The following is a 20,878-nucleotide window of genomic DNA, read 5'->3' as shown; positions in this document are numbered from 1 at the left end:
CCTTTGATGTGCGTCGGCCGCGGCGGCCGGCTGGGCCCGGGGAGGGCCGCACAACGCCAGCCTGTCCTCGCCGACGTCCGGAAACAATAACACCGCTTAAATGTTGTGGGACGATTACATCCGTGGAACCCGTGCTGGCAGCGGGCCACGTCTGCTGGTCTCAGATTCTCGAGGGTCCGGGCCGGGGGCGCCGGCGGGCCGCGTCGTCAGCTGAGCTAGTGCGACTTCGCACCCCTTAACACGACGCCCGGGTCGTTACGGCAATTTGCACGGTCATATTACACTTGCACATGCCAATAGTGCCCGTAAGCTAAGTGTCTGATCGGCGGCGCAGCGCCGCCGGCCTGTATCGAGACCCAAGGAGCTCTTGTCACTGGCGTTTGATGTTGCCGCCCGCCGGGCCGGCGCACCCTTTGAAGTCGAGCCGACGGGGATCGGACTTATTACGGCGCGCGGCGGGTTGCCCTGTTAAACATCCTCTTCATCACGCCGCTGCAACCGGCGCCATGTTGCATTCCTAATCGTCTAATAAATTAGCATAATGGATGGAGATAAACTAGGTACGGCAAAAATGAGACACGAAGTGAGACCTGCCAGCACCGCCGCCCGAAGCCGGGCTTTCGTGCTTCTTAAATCGCCTTCGTATTGATTGCCTCCGGGCCAAAGGACTTACATCGCCGTAAAAAGCATGCTTCAGTCCACCGCGACGAGGTTGCCAGACTCAAGCACCGCATTAAGGTCGTAATTTGTATAAAGTGACGCAGTAAAGCCGCCCGTTGAATGCGGCCGACCGTGAATCAGCGTCAGGCGCCGTCACGTAACGTCCCACTAATTGAAATAGCACCCCATTGTGCTGTGCGTGACCCGGACGACGATGTCGGGCGCCGCCTGGACCGCCGCGGGCGTCAGGGCCGGCGGCCGAGACCGACCCCGGCCGACACCAGACCAGGCCTCAGAGGGAGCTCCTCCCTCGGACAGACCGCACCGCTGTCTGCAGGCATCACGGGCAGGAGAGAAGCTCCGCGAAATTCGATTGGGAAGCCGAGACCAGATTTTACCCAAATTTGAAGGATTCATTTAATTCTTCGACTTCATTGCAGCGTATCTGGTGATTTCAGTCTCGTATTGGGGAGACGAAACATGCATCAAGGCGATAAGACATCCCTATTGAGACGCGAAGCTCCATTATTGACCGTGCGTGGTAATTACCGTTGTTCAGTTCCACGTCAAAGCGCTTATAGAAGCGTCTCTCTCTGCAAAGGCTTGATCGATTTGCATAAGGGACGGCTTTGGTATCGCCGTCGCATCCAAAGTCTGTATTACATCACATAAATAACATTTATTTACAGCATATTTGTAACACAGGTGAGCGTCAGAAGAAGGTGCACACTTCCGGGGGTCGACAGCAGGAGAGTGGCCAGCCTGACGACGAAACACTTATGAACCACGAGCACCGACGCAACTCATAAGACCGCCACGGTATACTATCGTATTATCACATTGGCTAGTAACTTCTACTTGGCAGAGCAACATCGAACATCGAAACGTCACTCAAAGGCATGGGAAGACAGTGGGGATAGTGAAGGGTCTTTGGCTCTTGGGGACTCCCAAACGGAGGTCGCGCTGCGAGACGGGCCGGACAGAGCCCGCGTCTGCACTGGGATACGGGCGCAGCGCACGGCGGCCGGCTTCAAAATGGTCATAATCTGCTCGATCCGGACAGAAACTTGCATGAAAAAATCTAGGAACTCAAGCCGCACATACGACAACGCACCCGCACGCACACCTGCGGCGCACGCGGCGACCGACGTACGCACACACGCACACACATAGTCAGATCGCATGTGGTCGTCACGTGCGCGGAGTCGCATGGCGCACGGCGTGAACCGAATCAATGCGACAAAAACGCGCCAGCGCCGTGAACTCATTTAAAGCTTTCAACAAAAACAAGTCGGCCGCTCTTGCGCGCCACTGACTGCTGCCGGAGCCGCGATCCAGCTCTCACACCTGACCGTCTCACCGCCGCGCGGCGCGGTGAGCCTCGGAGCGTCACATCTTACCGCTGAGGTCCTGCGGCTCGTCCAGCTTGATCGGGATGCCGAGGCTGGTCATGAGCAGCTTCTGGTGCTGCAGCGCCGGGCCGGCGCGCGTGTTCTCCATGTCGCGCTTCAGCTCCTCCATGTCGCGTTTCAGCTTCGCCCGCCGGTTCTGGAACCAGGTGATGACCTGGGCGTTGGAGAGGCCGAGCGACTGGGCGATCTCGTCTCGGTCGGCCGGTGACAGGTACTTCTGGTACAGGAACCGCTTTTCCAGCTCGAAGATCTGGTGGTTGGTGAAGGCCGTGCGCGACTTGCGCTTCTTCTTCACGGGCGGCCGGGCGGCGAACATGTTGACGTTGTCGCCTGCCGGAGGGTGAACGTGGGTTAGAGCTCTGCTGGTGGCCATCAGGCGCGACGCGGCACTCGAGGGTGGGGCGGGCAGCACAGCGCCGCCACTTCTTGGTGCAGGCGGTGACACCTGAAACTCGATCAAGCGACCATGTCTCCCTCGAAAGTTGCCAGGTCTGCAGACCGTGGCGCTGCCAACTATCGCGAGTGCATCAGCATGTTATGACCACTGTCACCTTTGGGGGCAGCATCATGAGTCTCCGTTTCACACAGGGAAACAAACTTTGAGCTCCCGCCATTGGATCGGCCTCGATTGCCGTGCTAAGCCGCGGGCGACAAGGCGGCCCCTGCCATTGACCCGTGTCAACAGCGTTCAACATCGCGACGGTCCGTCGGCTCCGGACGTTTATTTTCAGAGCCGGCCAGGGCGCGCCGCTACCGGACGCAGACAAGATCACAGCCGGGGTCGCAGCGCGTCGCGCTACGATCGCGATCCATCTCGCTAAATATGTTTAGAATGCGAGCGGGCAGAAGGCTGGGCCGTCCAGGCCGGAGGACCGGCCGTCCAGGCCAAACGGCCAGGCGCGCCGCCTCTGTTTACCGGCGGCAATTATGACGTGATATACAATGCATTTGTCACGGTGGGCGGACGGCTGGGGCGCGAGCAGTGTCGCCACCCGGCCCGGGTGCGACGGAGCGGATGCAGCGCCGGCCGCCCGCCCAGCGTCGCTCCCCGAGCCGGTCCGACCATCGGAACTCGGCGCTTCCGGCGACACGTATCAGCGGGACGTGCACGGCAGCCTCGTATTTGCGCAACAGCTTTGGTGCCTGCTTCGAGTCCAGACGCGTGCGACCGGGGACCGGACGCAGGTTTTTTATTGGAGATATGCTCCGCGTATTGTAATCAGTTCTGTACCTCACGTTCAGACTCAAGATCGAACACCGGGTGTATCCGGCTCTGGAAGCGGACACCTTCTCGACGAGTCGGGACGGAGTGGGCTCCTTTCAATTTATTGGGACTCGGAGTCTGAGTTGACTTAACCCAATCGTTAAAGTGTCTACTTAAATGGAAATTTAATTAGGAACGTATCTTAACAATATACCAGCTTCTCTCTGAGCCGATTCCACTGGGACAAGGTCCAGCACAAGTCCGCCCATCGCTGCGGACAGCGCCCGCTCCAGGAGCCGGCCGGCCTCCCGGTCTGTGAGCGTGGCATGCAGGCCCGGCGTGGGCTTCCGCTGCACTGCCTCTGACGTAACCCGCCGGGGCGTCGGGCAGCCCCCGTTTCGGATGGCGGGAGGACCGGTGAGTCATCCCGTGCCACGAGATCTTGGACGGAGAACATTCCTCCAGGCGAGCACCACGTGGCATTCCCCCCATGCAGGCCCCCAGATGCCCAGCGGTCGACCGCCGCAAGATCATTTGAACAGGTATGTCGCCTATCACTGGAAGTGAACGAGTCACGTTGTATGGCTACGATTTGCCTTAACAGGGCCACATACGTGCACGTTCACAGTCGTGTAGCGGGAAAATGAGGTCTCACTTTCGGGCGTCTTGTGATTCCGCTAAGCGCTTCCGCCAAGTGCGCAGCGTTATCATTGGGAAAGCTAGTTTCGGCACTGTAGCGGTAGCAGCACAGATGAGAAAGCGGATTGTCAGAACGGTCGGACTGACGGAAAACGGGCCGACAGCAAATAGCTTCATCAGTAAGCCAGCATGCACCAGCTGCATGCTTCATCAGTAAGTCAGCATGCACCACCTGCATGCTGGCAGATGCGACGTGCAGGTGAGAACCCATTTCTGAATGCGAAGTAAGCGTCAGTAATTCAATGTCTCGAGGTAGCAAGAGGCTGTCTGTTCCTCCTCTCCGATTCAAAACGCTAACGTCGTACCGCTGTGTCATTTGCTGGCCACTCGACTCCGTCGCGACGCGATCTCCGCGGCCTCGCCGCCCCGTCCTGGTTCACGGTCCGGGCCTGCTTCGCCGCGCACGTCTGCGGTCGCCGACTCAAACGGATGGTGACAAATCGCGGTTTATAAGGCGCGTCGCCGGCCGCATTTGAATACAGCCAGGGCCGATTAGTTTTATGTGGTAATCAGCGCCCTTTGTGGGGGCCGGGCCAGGGCCGGGCGCCCCGCCGGGCCGAGATGACGCCGCCTCGGCCGACAATGCGCCCGGGTCGCCTCCCGCGCCGACCATTAGTAAGTGACACCCGGCTGGTGACTTACTCAGTGGAGGCGTGTGGAGGGGCCGACCCGGCAGAAGGGGTGACGGCGCGCGGCTTTGTGTGATCCCATGAGGTCTGTTAGCGCCGCTCGGCCGGCCCGGCGCGATTGGAGCTGATGAGGTCATCTATCGCGAGGTGTAACTGGCTGCAGTCGGGGGCTCGCTGGCCACTGGAGCTCGCGTCAGGCAAGAAACGGCTGAATTGGAGACGGGAGTGGGACGCTTTCATTCAACGCGCCGGGGCGATGAGCGGAGTCCGTACCTTTGAGTGGAGGATAGGTTCACCAACGGACCGCTAAAATCGCCAGAAGTCTGGTATTAAGTTATTAATCTAAGAGCATTCGTCGACGCAATAATCGTTGCCAGCCGGCCGGACCTGACGGACGGGCACCGATCTGCTGTCAAAGCGGTGCAAATAGTATAGGTCAGTTTGTAACTAAATAGCATGTTCCTTTCTGTAAACAAAATGAAAAGCGAATACATAACTGCACTTACACGTTGGCTTCAAATGAAAAACTGAGGGATCACTTGAAATGAAATCACCTATCAGAGGCAAATGTTCCAAACATATAGGGTATGTAGCAAGCATGTATGTGGCTTACATAGCGATATACCAAGTCCACGTTGCGAACTCCCTCCTGGGCGGGTGACAGAGCTGGCGCATTACCCCCAAATATTGTCGAAGGGTCCGGGGTTTGACGAATCAGCTCATCTCATGCCGAGTTCCGCTTCTTTTCACACGGCAAATCGGAGGATTAGAATTGGTCAACATTTACAGTGGCTGCGAATAAACCATGACGGCTAAAGACGACTACGTTGAGTACGTACTGGTTGAAGTATATGTTGGCAGCCCTCCACGCCATTTTGATGGCACAATCTATCATAGTTCGGGCCCCAGAGACCTGCATCGAGACCGTGCTTTTAAGGCAGCGTTGCTGACTTCCTGGTCGATTGATGACATCCTTATGTGTGTTGAACAGTGTTGAGCTGGCTGGGTAATTTGTTGATCGGTTAAGTCTTCTGCGTTGTGCAATTAGTTTGACATCGCTATCTATTCTTAAAGCTAAGAGCAGACTGAATGCATGTACATCTATTCAGTACATGTCATGATGTGTACCTATCCTATTCTTTCTGCATAGTAAGATAAGCAGATCATCCTACATGAGCTAAGCTAAATGACTTGTGGAAACAATATAGTCATATTAGCGGATGTCGTTAAAAACTGGTAATGAGACACGATTAAGTTAAACATACCATGCAAAAATAACAGCATCGGAGGCGTCAAGCAGCTAGAGTGGGCGAGCCGCAGCAGGGATTTATTTCGAGGTCAGCTGTCGAACAGTCTGGTTAGGATCTTCCTCTTGCGTGACTGCTTGCATCACGTGTTCCATGCAATTGACGTGGTTTGATGGTACAAGATCTGCCATTTGTCCTAAAATATCCCGAGAAAGACGAATGAGAGACGAGACGAGATCCCGGGTTTCGATAGCGCTGTGCCGATTTTTTAGTATGCAAAGTTGGTGTTTGCCAAGCTGATATAAATATTTTCTTTCTACCTTGGCCTAAAGAGGACTCAGGGCAAGTTAACTGGCAATTTGCCAGGTAAAAATAAACTTCATGCCGGCTGATGCTATCCGCTGCACGAGCAAAGAATTGCGTTTTCTGGCTTCTTAAATCCGGTGCAAAGCAGGAGGGACGAGTTCATGACACACGCAAAACACACAAACACGGCACTCAGCAACACATAGTATAAACACATGGACGGAATGTTCGATGAAAAACAATAGAGACGAGGGGATGACAGGTCCCAGTCACTGCCACTACCACTCGGCTCGGCGATAGCCTGATTGCAGCAGAGGGAGACCTTGGCTCAACGGACCTGCCGCATCCAAAGGAAACGAAGGAGCCGGCCCAGTGTCGGCGCAGGCTTGGCTGGACCCGTAGACCTTGTGGTGTCTGAGACACCGACGCCTATGCAAGAGGGGAAATCTGCGCGTTGCCGCCAAATTGCACAGGAAACCCCATATCAGGTATTTAAATGAATATATCTGGTCCTGTGTCGTGTGAGAAAGCGGAGAGGGGCTCAATAAAATCAAGATGTGAATCACCGATGAGTACTATCAGCGTCAGAGGTAGCCGATTAGTGACCACCTTCACGGATTAGCGGTTGCCAGTTGCTGATTATACAGAGGACAGCGGAGAAGAAAGTGAGAAATATCACAGCATGTGTGGTTGCAGGTGGCAGCAGCGGATGTTTGACCCATAATTCAAATATATGAGTTGCGTGAGCTTCTTGTGCCCTAGTCGCAAGCGGGTCCAGGATAACTCTCCTTTGGTCGAGTATTTCTCGTGGATGATGGGACAAGGAGATCCCATTCGCTTCGAATGAGAGAAGAATAATCAGAGTTAATTATTTGAGAGGCGTCTGACATGGGAAGTGGTGTTTAATCGGGGGCAGGAAGTTGGAGACCGGCGGCGCGATCGGCTTGTTCTTTCCCCTGGAACCCGGCGTCGCCTGGAATTCAGGAAGGTTAGAATTGTGTCGGAAGACAGCGACGAGAGGAGAGAGGAGATTTCCGAGACGGTTGGATGAGCTGAAGCTACGTGGAGCAGTAAGACGTTAAGAGAAGAGCTGGAGCCTGCGCAGAAAACAAAGCATTGATTTGACGTTGTGTAATATATGGGAGAGGAAAGCTGATTCCAGTTACTACGGCGGTGTAAACAGAAATGCGGATAGAAAGGCGAACGAATTATGGGGCTTCCGCGCGGCCACCGCAGCGGGTGTGGGTGAGCGGTCGGGCACGTTAGGACATTCAAGGCGAATGGCCCATCCATGGTTTGTTGATCATACCCGGCTGATGTTTGACTGGCATGAATTATAGCAAGATTTGTATGACATCAAGACTGATCACATTTAGATGATATCTGATGCACGCGGACAGCCAAATGCGGATTCTGGAGCGATGTGGAGCAGGAGTTTGGGTTCTCGCTATTCCACAAGAGGGTTCCATTTTGGGTTTTCGCTATAAAGCAATCTGACAATAAATGGGTAATGAAATGACGCAATCCACTGCGGAAGGTTGTGCAGGAGGCGAATGAGCCATAAAAACAACATTGTAAGTCTAAAGCAACGGTCGCAACAGCTCCGAAAACAATTTACCTTCGTGTTCAGCTGTCAAGTAAACTGAATGTGGCTTTCTTCTCTCCTGAGTGCTCGTCCCATGTCTACTGGCCGTGTCATATTCCAGATATCAGTATGAGCCAGGGTAGACTGAGACAAATACGGCTGGAGGTAAACATCTTTATCCCAGCATTCTACACTAGAAACGCAGCCTTTCAACCCGCCAGCCCGCCAATGTGTGACCCGCTAGAACCCGCGGGCTTTTAGATGGGTTATGGGCCAGACCTGGCGAGCTTTTGCGGGCCAAAAATTGCACTAAAAATAGGTGTATGTGTAATTTGTAAGCTTACGATAAACCAAAAACCAGAGTGTGCTGCCAGACAATTATGATGTTGATTATGAGTTTTGTCATGATTGATGTTACAATAATGAAAATCCTATTTTAAATTTCACAGCAAGAGCACCAGTGACAGCAAACACATGCGTACGTCACATGACAGTAAACCGGCCACACACATTGTACAGTTTTAAGTAAACATCGCACTAAAAAAAAACTAAAAAATAACCACCGAAATTTTCAAAACTTGACCGTATTTTATCGAGCAGCAGTTAGGATGTTCCTTAAGACAAACACGGCTACACAATGCGCTCGGCTGTTGTTGCGAGGGTGTGTTGCGCTCAAGCTTTTTTGTTTCGCGCGCAAATCATGCGCTACAAATAACAATCAATATCAATGGTCAATGAGATGAATGAAAAACTGAGCAATTCATTGCCCACGTCTCACTTAGTTTTCAATACAGCCCGCGGTTATTGGTGTATCAAACGCGCGTTAGTCATCAAGGCTGGAGAAAGTGGTGGCGCTGACTTTGTATATTTATATCTGAAGCAAGCGCAATTAACGACGACGGCCACAGGGCTCTTAATACAGCTGGTTTCTCCCTTAGTGCGATTCTGATAAGTTTTCAACATGTGCCTCATTAAGGCTGTTATTTTGCCTGATTTTTCCATATATTGCGATATCTGTAACTTTATGCAGTTCTGTAGGAGCAATTTAATCTCATCACATAACGTCAATGCAAAAACTGCATACGGATCGAAAGTTGCAGCCAGCAGACTCTTTAAAATGTGGACAGAGTTTCTGCACCATATTTTTGCTTTTTATTTTGTCGTCATTAAAAATTTTCTGCAGCAAGTAGCAATTTCTCATGCTTTTGTGGCATGGCTTAATGACAATGTCACTGGAGGGCAAACACTCGTGGACGAGATATTATTGCCATCCTTGCTTTTACGTAGCATCGCACAAATAGCGCGGTATGGTCGTGAGAATGAAACATGCATAGTGGTAAGAGGGAAATGTGGATAATTTCAAAGCTACCATATGATATCCATTTGGTGTTGTTGCATGGTGTATCCACGTAAATACAGAGAACACCATAAAAGAGCTGCCTGTGGTACTTTGGTGCAATACAAATTTCATCGTCCAGCTGTTTTTACAGGTACAGTACTTGTCATTCTGGCTACACGCTTTACAACAACAGGCTTTCAGGCTTTCACGCTCCAAATTGTCTTCGAGCTTCGTGATTCATTAAAATGATGTGCAAGCGTAAAATAACTAAAGCAGCATTTTGTAAGCAATTGCGATGGTTGCTGCGAAAAAAAACGCTCAAGAATGCAGAAAGCACTTGCAATGAAAAATTCAGTGAGTGAGAAGATTTGGGCGGCTGAAGGTGCCATGTTCTGTTTAGTTAAACTCGCGACAACCCAGCAAAAGGCTCGCTATTAATAGTTTGCTGCGTTTCACTTTTTCATGGGCGCGCACCTAGCAAGGAGCTTGCAGCTTAAAGCAGAACACATCAGCGTGGAGCGAGCGGGTTGCTTACAGGGACGAAAGCTGTAACCGCGTAATGACACCAACACAGAGCTGTAACCGCGTAATGACACCAACACTCAAGCGGGCAAGCCGAGCCGCCGTAATGAACTCACACAAAGGGATACGATGAGGGTAATGAAATGCCCGACTTTCATGAGAGTTTAGTAGGCACAAAGGTGCACTAATGAGGCGTGCTCACGCCAATCCACGAACGTAGCCGCTTGAGGACTGGCTGACTACATCTGGTCTGGCCTTCTCAGTTGAGGAAATTAACGTTTTTGGAATGATTTGCATGTTGAATGGCGTGAACCAGTATTGCGGGCCAACAGCATATTTCGGATGACTCTTGGCCACACTTCACTGGCTAGACTCCTGCGAAATTATCATGACTCGATATCTTGGCTTAGCATGCAGTCATTTGTACCCGGGACCGGCTTTTAACAGGCGAGATGGGCCGCTCCTCCATCGATAACTAGCGTCCCCACACACCGGACAGAGCACAACTGACATGGTGATCTGCAGACGGTGTACTCGCCTGCAGCACACAGTTACAAGTATTTATCTGCTTTGCTTACCGGGAACTGACGTCAACCTTAAAACACGCCCGAACCCATGTATCCATGGTTTGCGCTGGAGTCCGTCTGGCCCGCTCATGTTATGTTACATTCAGTTTGCTTGTACGTTTTGCTGTGCAATCATGTTGATTCCGTGTCGTTGCGACCGCCAGCAGCCGACATCTGGGTCTAGTTTCGATCCGTGTTGTGCAGGTTTTTTACTTCGGGTGTTCTAATCGAATGGGAGAGTCACCGCATAATCTGGGTAGCAGATTCTAAGAAGACTGCAGATAGAAAAACCGCAGAAACCGCAGGGTCTGGCTATGTCGCCGTAACCATTCCGTAAGTTACTGTAAAAGTTATCGAATTACCGTAAAATCATACCTGTTCAAATTCATGTTAATAAATGGTTTATAAAATGCAAGTATATTCTCTGATAAATTGTCCTACAGTTGCTAACCATTTAATTACAGTGCGACCAGTGACTACAGGTTTATAAGCCTGCCAATGTCGGTACCGTTCGGACCGTACCGTTGAAGTTATGCTCCGGTCGTTGTATATTGAGAAAGTTAAGTAGGTACCCATGTTGAAAAATGTTAAATGATCTTTTCGCAAGGCCAATCAAGATAGAAAGGCAAAGTAATGTTTGAAAAGACGTGCATCATATTTTCAAGATGCCAAGAAAAAGGAAAAATTGTGAATGGTTGTAAATGGTTGGTCGATGTCGGAATTCTTTGCAGTATTTATCTACCGCATTTAATAAGATAGATGCGTGCAGATGAGAAGGGGGAAAATTATTGGCTGATGTAAATGCACTCTAAAAGTATGTCTGGTGTGTGTATCTTGGAGAAATAAGCGAAGCATATGACATATGAACTTGTTAGTCTAACTTTAGTAAGTCGTGTTGTAAGTTGTGCATTAATACGCACAACTTGGAGGCATTAGCAAATGAGGGGTGACCATGTTTAGGATGTAACTGTTTGGTTCGCTACATGCAAATATCATTAGCTCCCATCACTAATTATATGCGAAGGCAGCAGTGCACGTAGCAGTAAATTTTGCATCATAACGTACATGTGGTGAAATTTTGAGCCATTAAGCGGATAGGTACCCTTCAAAACACTAGAATGGTGTTCAGGCGATTCAGGGTACAGATGGCACGAGGGAAGGATTTTTACACATATCGGGCTGCGAGCATCTGACATAATCGCAATTTCGATGGAAAAGTGACGTGACGTTACTTAGAGAGTTCGTACTACCGTTGCCACAGACCTACCACTCCACTCCACACCACACCCTCGCAACAAAACAGTGGAAAGTGCTAGCAACAGTATTCCAATGGCCGGCAGTTACAAGAGCTGTGGATAATCTAAGGAACTGTCGAACAGTCGGGGGACGTTGGATGTTGGCGGGACAGCCCCAGTGAGCAGTGCCAGCCGGCTGCCGGCGGGGTCGACTCCGGCCGGAGGAAGCTGGCCGACACCACTGGGAACCGGACCGGGAGCCGAGGGCAGCGCGCCGGGTCTAACGAGCCGTGTCCGCTGTCAGATCGGGTGTCGGCTCCAGTGCCGGGCCGGGCCCGTCATCTGGACAACACGGGACACGCGGGCACCGGCGGCCACCGCACCCGCACCCGCCGCACCCCGTAATGAGTCAGCTCGCGCACCTAATCACCGGGTGCCCGTGTGTTTCTGTTAGTAATGGAGCCGAATTGTTACCAGCTGGTGAGCAGTCGGAAGCGGCGGGGAGGCGTCGGACCGGGTAAGCGACGCGGTATAATGGTCAAGCCGAACGCTTCGGGAAGCAATGAACCGGGTGTTAGCGCCGCGAAGTCGATCGGTCCGCCCAGGCGCAGCTGAACACAGTGATTTCCAATGGGCATCGTTAACACGGCGTAATGGGGGAAAGGCAAAGAAACGGAAGCGCTCACTTTTTGAGTCAATGGGGTTATTTTGTCGGTTATGGCCGCACGGCAATTGTGAACTATGCGTAAACGCGACGGAATGGTGTGCTGGAAGTTAAATATTTCCGTTACCAGGGGTGCGTGGCGGGCAAGGGTGGCAGGATGGAAGACTTGCGAAATATATTACACCTAGTTTGCGAAAAACGACAATCCATGTGCTTTGCAACGTCCAGTTAACTCGTATTGTTAAATCAACTGTACATCACGTGTGCGCTGTGTATTGCGTACCCGACAGTGCATGGCCATAGGCGACAAAGATGTAAAATGCAAAAAAAAAAACTTACGACACAGTACTATAAATCGATGCACTCAAGGCAGAGGTGTAGCTTCTATTTAGTTGGGGTAGGGAGGGGGGTCCAACGCCCAACTTTCAGAAGGCAGAAGGTGAAATCCGGCGAGGACCACGCTTTTTGTGTGCTTGAGGTATGTTTAGGCATTTCGTCCCGCTCAAACCCCAATTTATTCCGTGGAACGACGCCCGTGATTTAAAGTTACTGGCGCGAGCCGTACCTTGCATAAGCGAAGAGACGATGCAACCTTTCGGGACTATTGCAAAGAGTGTGCAGCAAAGGCAGCTATTCACATTTAGCTCTAAAAGAAATGTATTCACCTGTTCTCTCGACCACGTTGAATTTTCAAACGCAGGAATAGATTTCACAGCCGCGAGTGTAGAATGGGCACCAAGGTATCTGCCAGACTGATGCTGCACAAAAAGCTGATGTTCCGACCGCTAAGCCGACGCCACGCGACCAGCGTTGCCGCGTGCTGCCGCTCGTGTCAAACGGACAGGAGCCGCGACATTGTTGCACGTGTGAAAGTTTAACGAATCTTCCCGGCCGAACAGGGCCACCGCTGCCTGTGCGCTATATGCCGCAACGAAGCGGACCAGGCAATTAAGACCGGCCTGACATCTAAGACGGGTGACCAGTGAGATGGCAGTGTATATTCGTGCGAGTAAGACCAGAAACCACGCATCAAACGTCTTCATAATATTTAGATATGCTGGCAAGATGCACTACGCAGTTTTTCTGCGCTACTGGAATAGGATGTTGCACTAATTATCCCCGCCTGTGTTTGTCGCTGGTTGTCATCAGCAGATATGCAATCATCTGACACCAGCTTTGGACGCGAGTTTTCTTCTCCCTTGTGGGAAGAGCACGCCAAACATCTCGTTAAGCGTTAAACTGAAGATAGCGCGGCACTATTTAAGTTCATATTAGTGAGCAGCACAGGATCGCTGGCGTGTTCCCAGGAGACCGGGATTTGCACGCAAACATTTCGATTGCTGGTGCTAGTTAGTCTAACGACCCGGCGACATTCAACACGGCGCTGTAGCCATGGTGCATTTGATAAGAGGACGCTGGACGTACAGATGTGGTCCTCGTGCTCGATGTGAATGACTCCCCGGAAGTTGGAACGTCTAACCGCGGCCTGCCCGCTGCCTGATGGAGCATTGCTACTCCTCAGCCTTTCTGTTCAACTGGGGCTTGTTAATTTGGAACGAGCAGGGTCATCATTTAAGATGATTCTAAGAAATGGCAACGTGTTTCTGGCCATGAAATGCACATGGCGCAAGCGATTCCCTCACAGGCAGCAGTAAGATGATGTTTCTTTGCGGGTTCTGGTCCCCGGCTGTTCCCTGTACTGGGCCACCTCTCTGGGCACGTCTGGAATTTCCACCTCAGATGAGCATACCATTTATTTTGCTATACGAAACGGCTGAATGGCCTTGAATTCATGTTGCATGCTAGGAAGAGGTAATTGCTTGCACCCTCAGGTCGACCGCGCTCAGGGGAAGTGCATCGCCAACGGGCCGCGGGCCAGAGACTTACCACCGGTTGTGCAAACTCGGCAGGTTTACATAGCGCAAGCAGCGTGAGCTATTGCCACTTGAACATCCATAGAACTTACATCCGACGTTAAATAATCGTAAGATTGCCCATTGCTTGCACCATTCTCAGCCCAGCGCCCGTGGATGCCATTCCAACTTGATTGATCACATCGTCCTCAGCCTTCTCGCGAGCCGGGCTTCCGGGCTGCACGCGGCTGCGACGCGGCTGGTCAGTCGCAGTCGTTCTCGCGCTGGCTCTGGCGAACTCGCTGGCTGATTGCTATATGGGTGCGGGCTGGGTAATGCCGCTCGAGCCCCTCTTCCACTACACACAAGTCCTCGTCCGTCTGCCACCAGCGTCGGGGACGACAAGCAAGAGATGTCGTCCTTTGTTGAAGGTCAGATCCGGGGTTTCAGGATGTCATTCGACGAATGCGGAATACCATTTGCCCCGCTAGCATAGTGCGAACAACCCTGATTTAAACCCGGACACGAGCATGCAGCTGTATCCTGCATTACAAGCTGTTGCTGGGCCACCGAGCCAGCAGCCTGCTGACGCGAGCTGGCAACAGGGCTGTATCATCACTCAGTGACTGACGACTTTGATATATTTTTGGTGGCTGGCATCATCTCACATCCTGATAGGTAATGGCTTGCGTGCCTACTACCGCAGACGCATATTATTCAGATTACATGCCGTTGTGCAAAGGCCAACCACCTTAACAGAAGCGTGAAGTTGTCCGAGCGTGCGAGCTGCCTCTGTCGCTGAGCCGCACGCTGTCGATCATGAGCGTTTCATCGTGGCTACCGATCAAGAGTAAAGTGATTCCTCATTGCTTATCGAAATCTGCCCAGGCTCAAGTGAAAGAGCCAGCGATGCATTTCGTTCCCGGGCAGAAGCGTCTCATGTCGGAAGTGGAGGGAGCATCGGAGCGGATGGCGTCCAGCGTTAGGGAGCAGCCCTGCTGACGCGCATGCACGACTATACGCCTTTCCGGGTGAGGAGCTCATCAGTGAAGGTTCAGGGGAGTCGATGGATCGACCTCGATAGAACCGCACTCGCACGCCGGGGTCCAAAAGTCGGAAGGAGCCGGCCGGCGCACCGGCCACAGTGTGGCTGCACCGTGTTTTCCCTCGGAGGGAGCCGGCCTTCCGTCTCCGAGCAGCCGGGGAGGATCGGCCCACCGTCTCCTAGCAAGGGATGAGGACCGGCCTTCCGCTTCCGGGCAGCCGATGAGGACTGCCCCTCAGTTTCCGAGCAGGGGGTAAGGACCGGCCTACCATTTCCGAGCAGCCGATGAGTACCGGCCCTCCATTTCCCAGCAGCCAACGAGGACCGGTCCTCCGTCTCCGAGTAGCAGGTGAGGACCGGTCTTCCATCTCCGAGCAGCCGGTGAGGACCGGCCTTCCCTCCCGAGCAGCCGGTAAGGACCGGCCCTCCGTCCCCGAGCAGCCGGTGAGGACCGGCCCTCCGTCTCCGAGCAACCAACGAGGACGGATCTTCCGTCTCCGAGCAGCCGATGAGGACCGGCCTCCGTCTCCGAACAGCCGACGAGGACCGGCTTTCCGTCTCCGAGCAGCCGATGAGGACCGGTCTTCCGTCCCGAGCAGCCGGTGAGGACCGGTCTTCTGTCTCGAGCAGCCGACGAGGACCGGCTTTTCGTCCCGAGCAGCCGATGAGGACCGGCCCTCCGTCTCCGAGCAGGCAGCGAGGACGGGTCCTCCGACTCCGAGAAGCCGATGAGGACCGGCCTCCGTCTCCGAACAGCCGACGAGGACCGGCTTTCCGTCTCCGAGTAGCAGGTGAGGACCGGTCTTCCATCTCCGAGCAGCCGGTGAGGACCGGCCTTCCCTCCCGAGCAGCTGGTAAGGACCGGCCCTCCGTCCCCGAGCAGCCGGTGAGAACCGGCCCTCCGTCTCCGAGCAACCAACGAGGACGGATCTTCCGTCTCCGAGCAGCCGATGAGGACCGGCCTCCGTCTCCGAACAGCCGACGAGGACCGGCTTTCCGTCTCCGAGTAGCCGATGAGGACCGGTCTTCCGTCCCGAGCACCCGGTGAGGACCGGTCTTCTGTCCCGAGCAGCCGACGAGGACCGGCTTTTCGTCCCGAGCCGCCGGTGAGGACCGGTCTTCCATCTCTGAGCAGCCGGTGAGGACCGGTCCTCCGTCCCGAGCAGCCGACGAGGACCGGTCTTTCGTCCCGAGCAGCCGGTGAGGACCGGCCCTCCGTCCCGAGCAGCCGGTGAGGACCGTCACACTTCGGTTCTCAGCCACCAGGAGTCCTCTGTGTAACTGCACGTGGCGGCCGGGGACAACAGTCGGTCCGTCGCAGCCATGCTATGCCACACGTCACCTTTGGCCATACTACGGCCAACAACAGCTATGCCTCCGGGTACAGGCGGACCGGAGTGTTGACACATTCTTATCTGGTCATACCTGCCCCACGCGTAAGGAAGGCTTGTACTCAAAGTGGCATAAATTAGTTTTCTCCCGTCCACATACGATCGGACTTGCTATCACTTCCGTTTCTGCAGAGTCAGTTTCAACGCTGACTCACAGGGTATGACATTGACTCGGACTCGGACCCCCAGTGATTCAGACTTAACGCAATTTTCAGTTTGTTCGGATCCTGAATTGAGGCGATAAGGCTCAATTTCAAGATTTTTATCTGACCTAAAGTGTCTCCGGCGACAACAGTTAAGGAGATAACTCGTTTTATGGGCTCCGTAAAAGCCTGAATATGTAAGGCATCTATTTTTACAATGACACGGTTGCGTATAATGCTCATTTGGTACACATATAAGCAGCAAGGATGTGAATACACCCTGGGACTGACTTGACTCATGTCATGATAATCTCAGGCAGGGGTGCGACCACGGTTTCCTAAGGTGGGGAGGCGCAGTTCAGTGAAAACTCATCACCTGGTTTTGATCTTTCTGTCAGGAGTGACCTACAGTGGTAAAAACTACCGGCTACCTGTGACCTCAAGTGTCTCTTGTATGGGGATTATCCTTTTCCTGATGCATGTGCGGTTGGCGTGCTCCCCAGAGAAACTGGACGCATCGAACTGCATCAGAATGCTAAAATGTATCGAAGTGTTCGAGCGATTTTCCTGACACGTAGAAACCTTCCAGCTATTGGGTATGCATTGCAAGGCCTCTACATCGATTGTAAGGCAAATTCCTCCCAAGCATCAGCACAAGCACGAATGCTACGCTTTCACGAAAGGCGAGCAGGCATGACCAGGTCCTTTTCTTGCTTCATTTCTGCAACGTCTGGTCATTTGTTTCGACAATACGGTCGAATACGCTCGCTCAAACGGTCGATTAGCGGCTAAACTTTTCACGTTCCATTCACTTTTTATAAAAAGGTACATAGAAATTAGATATAGTCGTTGTCCGCTGCGGTTGTGGTGGGTGCCGCCTATGTCAACACCAGGCCCAATATGCAGGCACCTTGGTATTGGCCTGGAGCAGGTAAGACCTTCTGGATATCGACGATGGCACCGGCCTTCAGCTTGGCGTGTTCAGTCCGGACAAACACATCCTGGTGCAGCGCGCCGGTACATGTGAGTGTCGCAAAGCTCCAGCACCACTGGTGCCGACACGGTACCGGCGGCAGTGTCGCAGCGCGAAACATTGCATTTCTGGTTCGTGCACTTGGTCAGCTGGCTCTGCTGTTGAAAAAGTTGTGCGAACTTGGACCGGCGTCCCACACGTCACTTAACAATTGCACTGTGCATTACTTTCCAGCGACAGCCGGCATATGCACATCTAGCGATCAGTTACATTTAACGGGAAAACGTCTGTCGCACACCACCCACGTCGCATCTAAGCCAACCGTCCTACTCTGCTGGACATCAAACGCGGCTTCTTCAAATCAGACGTGCGCGGGCCATGCGACAGCGCCGCCGGTCCGCCTCTTGGCAGGCCGGCGTCGCGGTGCCACGGGCCGGAGCGCCGTTCTCACCTTGCTTCTCGTCTTTGAAGTCCTGCAGCGTCTTGTTGGTCATCTTGAAGAGCTCGTCGAGCGGGTTGTTATTGTCGTTGGCGGTGCGCTTCCGGTCGGGCTTGTCGGCGCGCGGCGGCGCCGGCGCCGGCCGCTCGTCACAGTCCCACGGCCGCACGATACGCGTCGGCACGGCGCACTTGCGCCGCGAGCTGCGATGGTTCAGAATGTCGTGCACCGAGAACGACTTGAGCCCGTCGCCGGCGCGGCGGCCGGCCGCCGTCTCGGCCGCGGCCGGGCCGAGCCGCCGCAGCGGCCCGAAGTAGTCCTCGGCCTCGCTCGACTCGTAGCCGTTGAGGTCGGCCGAGCCGGGCGTGTCGGTGCGGCCGGGCGGCGGCGGGCCGCGCGGCGCCGCCGGCGAGCCCGGCGACGGCGGCTGGGCCGGACTGGCCGGCGTTGACGGCGTCATGTCACTGCGCGGCGCCATGTCGGCCGGCGGCGCCGAGCCCACACTGATCTCACTGTCACTGCGGCTGCACGGACCGTCGGCGGATGGGCTGGGCGAGCGGCACTCGCCAACGTCCATGCTCTAGCAACGCGCGGCGGCCGGCATGGCGACCGAGCAGCAGACGCGCGGAGCAGCGTGCGGCACAGCCACCCGCCCGACCGGCCGAACCAGTTCTAGTTGCGCCCGCCGACATAAATCCGGCCAGCTAACCAGCCCTCCGTCCCCGGCGCCGCTAAATCACGCCTTTCCGCCAGCTCATTAGTGGCCGTATTGAGTGGGATTGGTCACGGCCCGGGTAGGCGCGGCGCTCGACCAATCAGCGCGCGCGGCGCCGCCGCTGGGCTGCGGCCAATCGGAGCCGTCCAAAATGGCAGAGTCAGGTGCCGGCCGGGCGGCGGCGCGGCGGCGGCGGCGGCGGCGGTGACGGCGGCGGCGCGCGCGCGCTCCCAGCCTAATGGCCGGGCCGGACGACCGCGCGCTGCGCCCGCACAATGCCCGCTCCTCCACATGTGTCAGCGCCGCCGACAAAGCGCTGATGACCATCTCTAACCAGGGCTCAATGGCCGGCGGGGCTTGAGCTGCGCGGACTTCATTAGAGCGGTATTATGGCGGCCGGGCGGCGGCCGCCGGTCGCGTTCGTCACAGGACAGCTGCGGCGGCGGCCGCGACCCACCGCAGTCTGCGGCCGCACGCCCGACGGCCCTTTGTGCCCCGCTGGAGCACGCCATCCTCTGAATGCCCGCACAGACGGGCGGCGACAAACACGAGCGCAGATGGCTTCGCGGCCGGCCCTCTGCGCTTCATTAAAATAGGCATTTTGCAATTCACTGGAAGCCGTGTCATGTCACGGACTGAATGACGGTCACATTAGAGAACGACAATCAAGTCGCATTGGCAGGGATTTCGCTGCAGTGTACAAATTCAGACATTTTTCGCATAGGAGTTGCATTGAAAATATATTTGAGGCTCCAAATGATGACCTCCTCTCCGCCGCTGCAGATCCGCGCTAAAAATGTCAAAATGACGTTGGTTACAAGATTCAACGCCAGGAATCGACTCAAGAGACTGAATCACCCAATTAATCAATAGTAAGGACGAAAATGTGTCTCGCCGGGCTTTACCATCGGGTGTGCTATCGCAACATCGAAGAAATCCAATAACGGTCTGTGGTGAAAAGATAATGTGTCCCTCGAAGAGTTCACAGGCTAATTTCAGAAGGGTGGTGTGAAAGGCATCCCAGAAACTTCAGTTACATTTTCACATTATTTGTCTATGTTTTCGACTTCCAATCCTTCGACCAATTCCCTCAAAAGGCCTGACTTTGGTCTTTCTTTCGTTTGCGCTGTTCTTTAACTTGAGTTTCAGGGTACGCGCGCGATCATTCGCAACTGGTGTCTTGTCATGTAGTTAAGACAATCATTTGGTGCCATCACTGTACACACAAAATGACATAAATCATAAACGTCAGAGTTAGCAGGATGGAATCCTTTCGAAGCCCGTCGTTATGTTCCAATCTCACCATACTGCAGTGTCCATTACCGTACAGAGACAAAGCCCGGTGATGTGCGAAATCATTTCAGTCTTCTACCGGCGGTCTTCAAGCTCCATCACAGAGACAATCTAATCGTATCACATCCGCACTAAGGCTGCCGTATCAAGAAAGTTACCAGCTAACCAATGTTTGCATTTGACATGACAAAGAAAACGACTTCCTAGAACTGGAACCTCACGGTGTTGAACTACAAGTCTGCATCACCACGACCGCTCCTCCCTATTCAGGAGGGCAGAGCCATATCAATGTTTCGCTCGCCGTCAGTGCCCATCAGCGGCCGGCAGGCCTTTCAGTCGGCCGAAGGCGTCCGACCGTACCGCAGGAGGGACCCAGTCGTACCGTACCGCGGGAGGGACCCGGCCAAACCACAAGAGGGACCCACCCGTACCGCAGGAGGGACCCGGCCGTACCGCAGGAGGGGCTTGGCCGTATCGCAGGATGGACCCAGCCGTACCGCGGGAGGGGCCCGGCCATACCACAACAGGGACCCAGCCGTACCGCAGGAGGGACCCAGCCGTACCGCAGGAGGGACCCAGCCGTACGGCAGGAGAGGCCCGGCCGTACCGCAGGAGGGACCCGACTGCACCGCAGGAGGGGCCCGGCCGTGCCGCAGGGGGGACCCGGCCATACCACAAGAGGGACCCACCCGCACCGCAGGAGGGACCCGTCCGTACCGCAGGAGGGGCCCGGCTGTACCGCAGAAGGGACTCAGCCGCACCGCAAGAGGGACCCGGCCACACCGCAGGAGGGACCCAGTCGTACCGCAGGAGGGGCTCGGCCGTCCTGCAGGAGGGACGGCGAATGCCCTCGTCAGAGCACGGGTCTGAGGACGGCTCCGTGCCTGCCTCCGTCGGTGGCCCGCTCCAACCGTCCCAGCGTCAGAGCACGGGTCTGAGGACGGCTCCGTGCCGTGCC

At 54.4% G+C, this 20,878-nt stretch overlaps 1 protein-coding gene across 1 annotated transcript; it reads right to left on the bottom strand.

Moving 5' to 3' along the window:
• Nucleotides 1-1,319: 1,319 nt before the first annotated feature.
• On the bottom strand, nt 1,320-18,160 carry LOC119112614 (transcription factor LBX1). Its single transcript, XM_037236833.1, has 2 exons — nt 17,925-18,160; nt 1,320-2,402 (listed from the first exon to the last, which is right to left on the bottom strand). Exons 1-2 carry the CDS (start codon nt 17,965-17,967, stop codon nt 2,050-2,052), a joined length of 396 nt encoding a protein of 131 aa, XP_037092728.1. The 5' UTR covers nt 17,968-18,160; the 3' UTR covers nt 1,320-2,049.
• Nucleotides 18,161-20,878: the final 2,718 nt, after the last annotated feature.

This window comes from Pollicipes pollicipes, unplaced genomic scaffold (genome assembly GCF_011947565.3).
Source record: "Pollicipes pollicipes isolate AB1234 unplaced genomic scaffold, Ppol_2.1 Scaffold_7261;HRSCAF=8764_pilon_pilon_pilon, whole genome shotgun sequence".
NCBI lineage: Eukaryota > Metazoa > Arthropoda > Thecostraca > Pollicipedomorpha > Pollicipedidae > Pollicipes > Pollicipes pollicipes.
The sequence above is the reverse complement of the archived record's forward strand: the minus strand, read 5'-3'. Positions and strand labels throughout refer to the sequence as shown.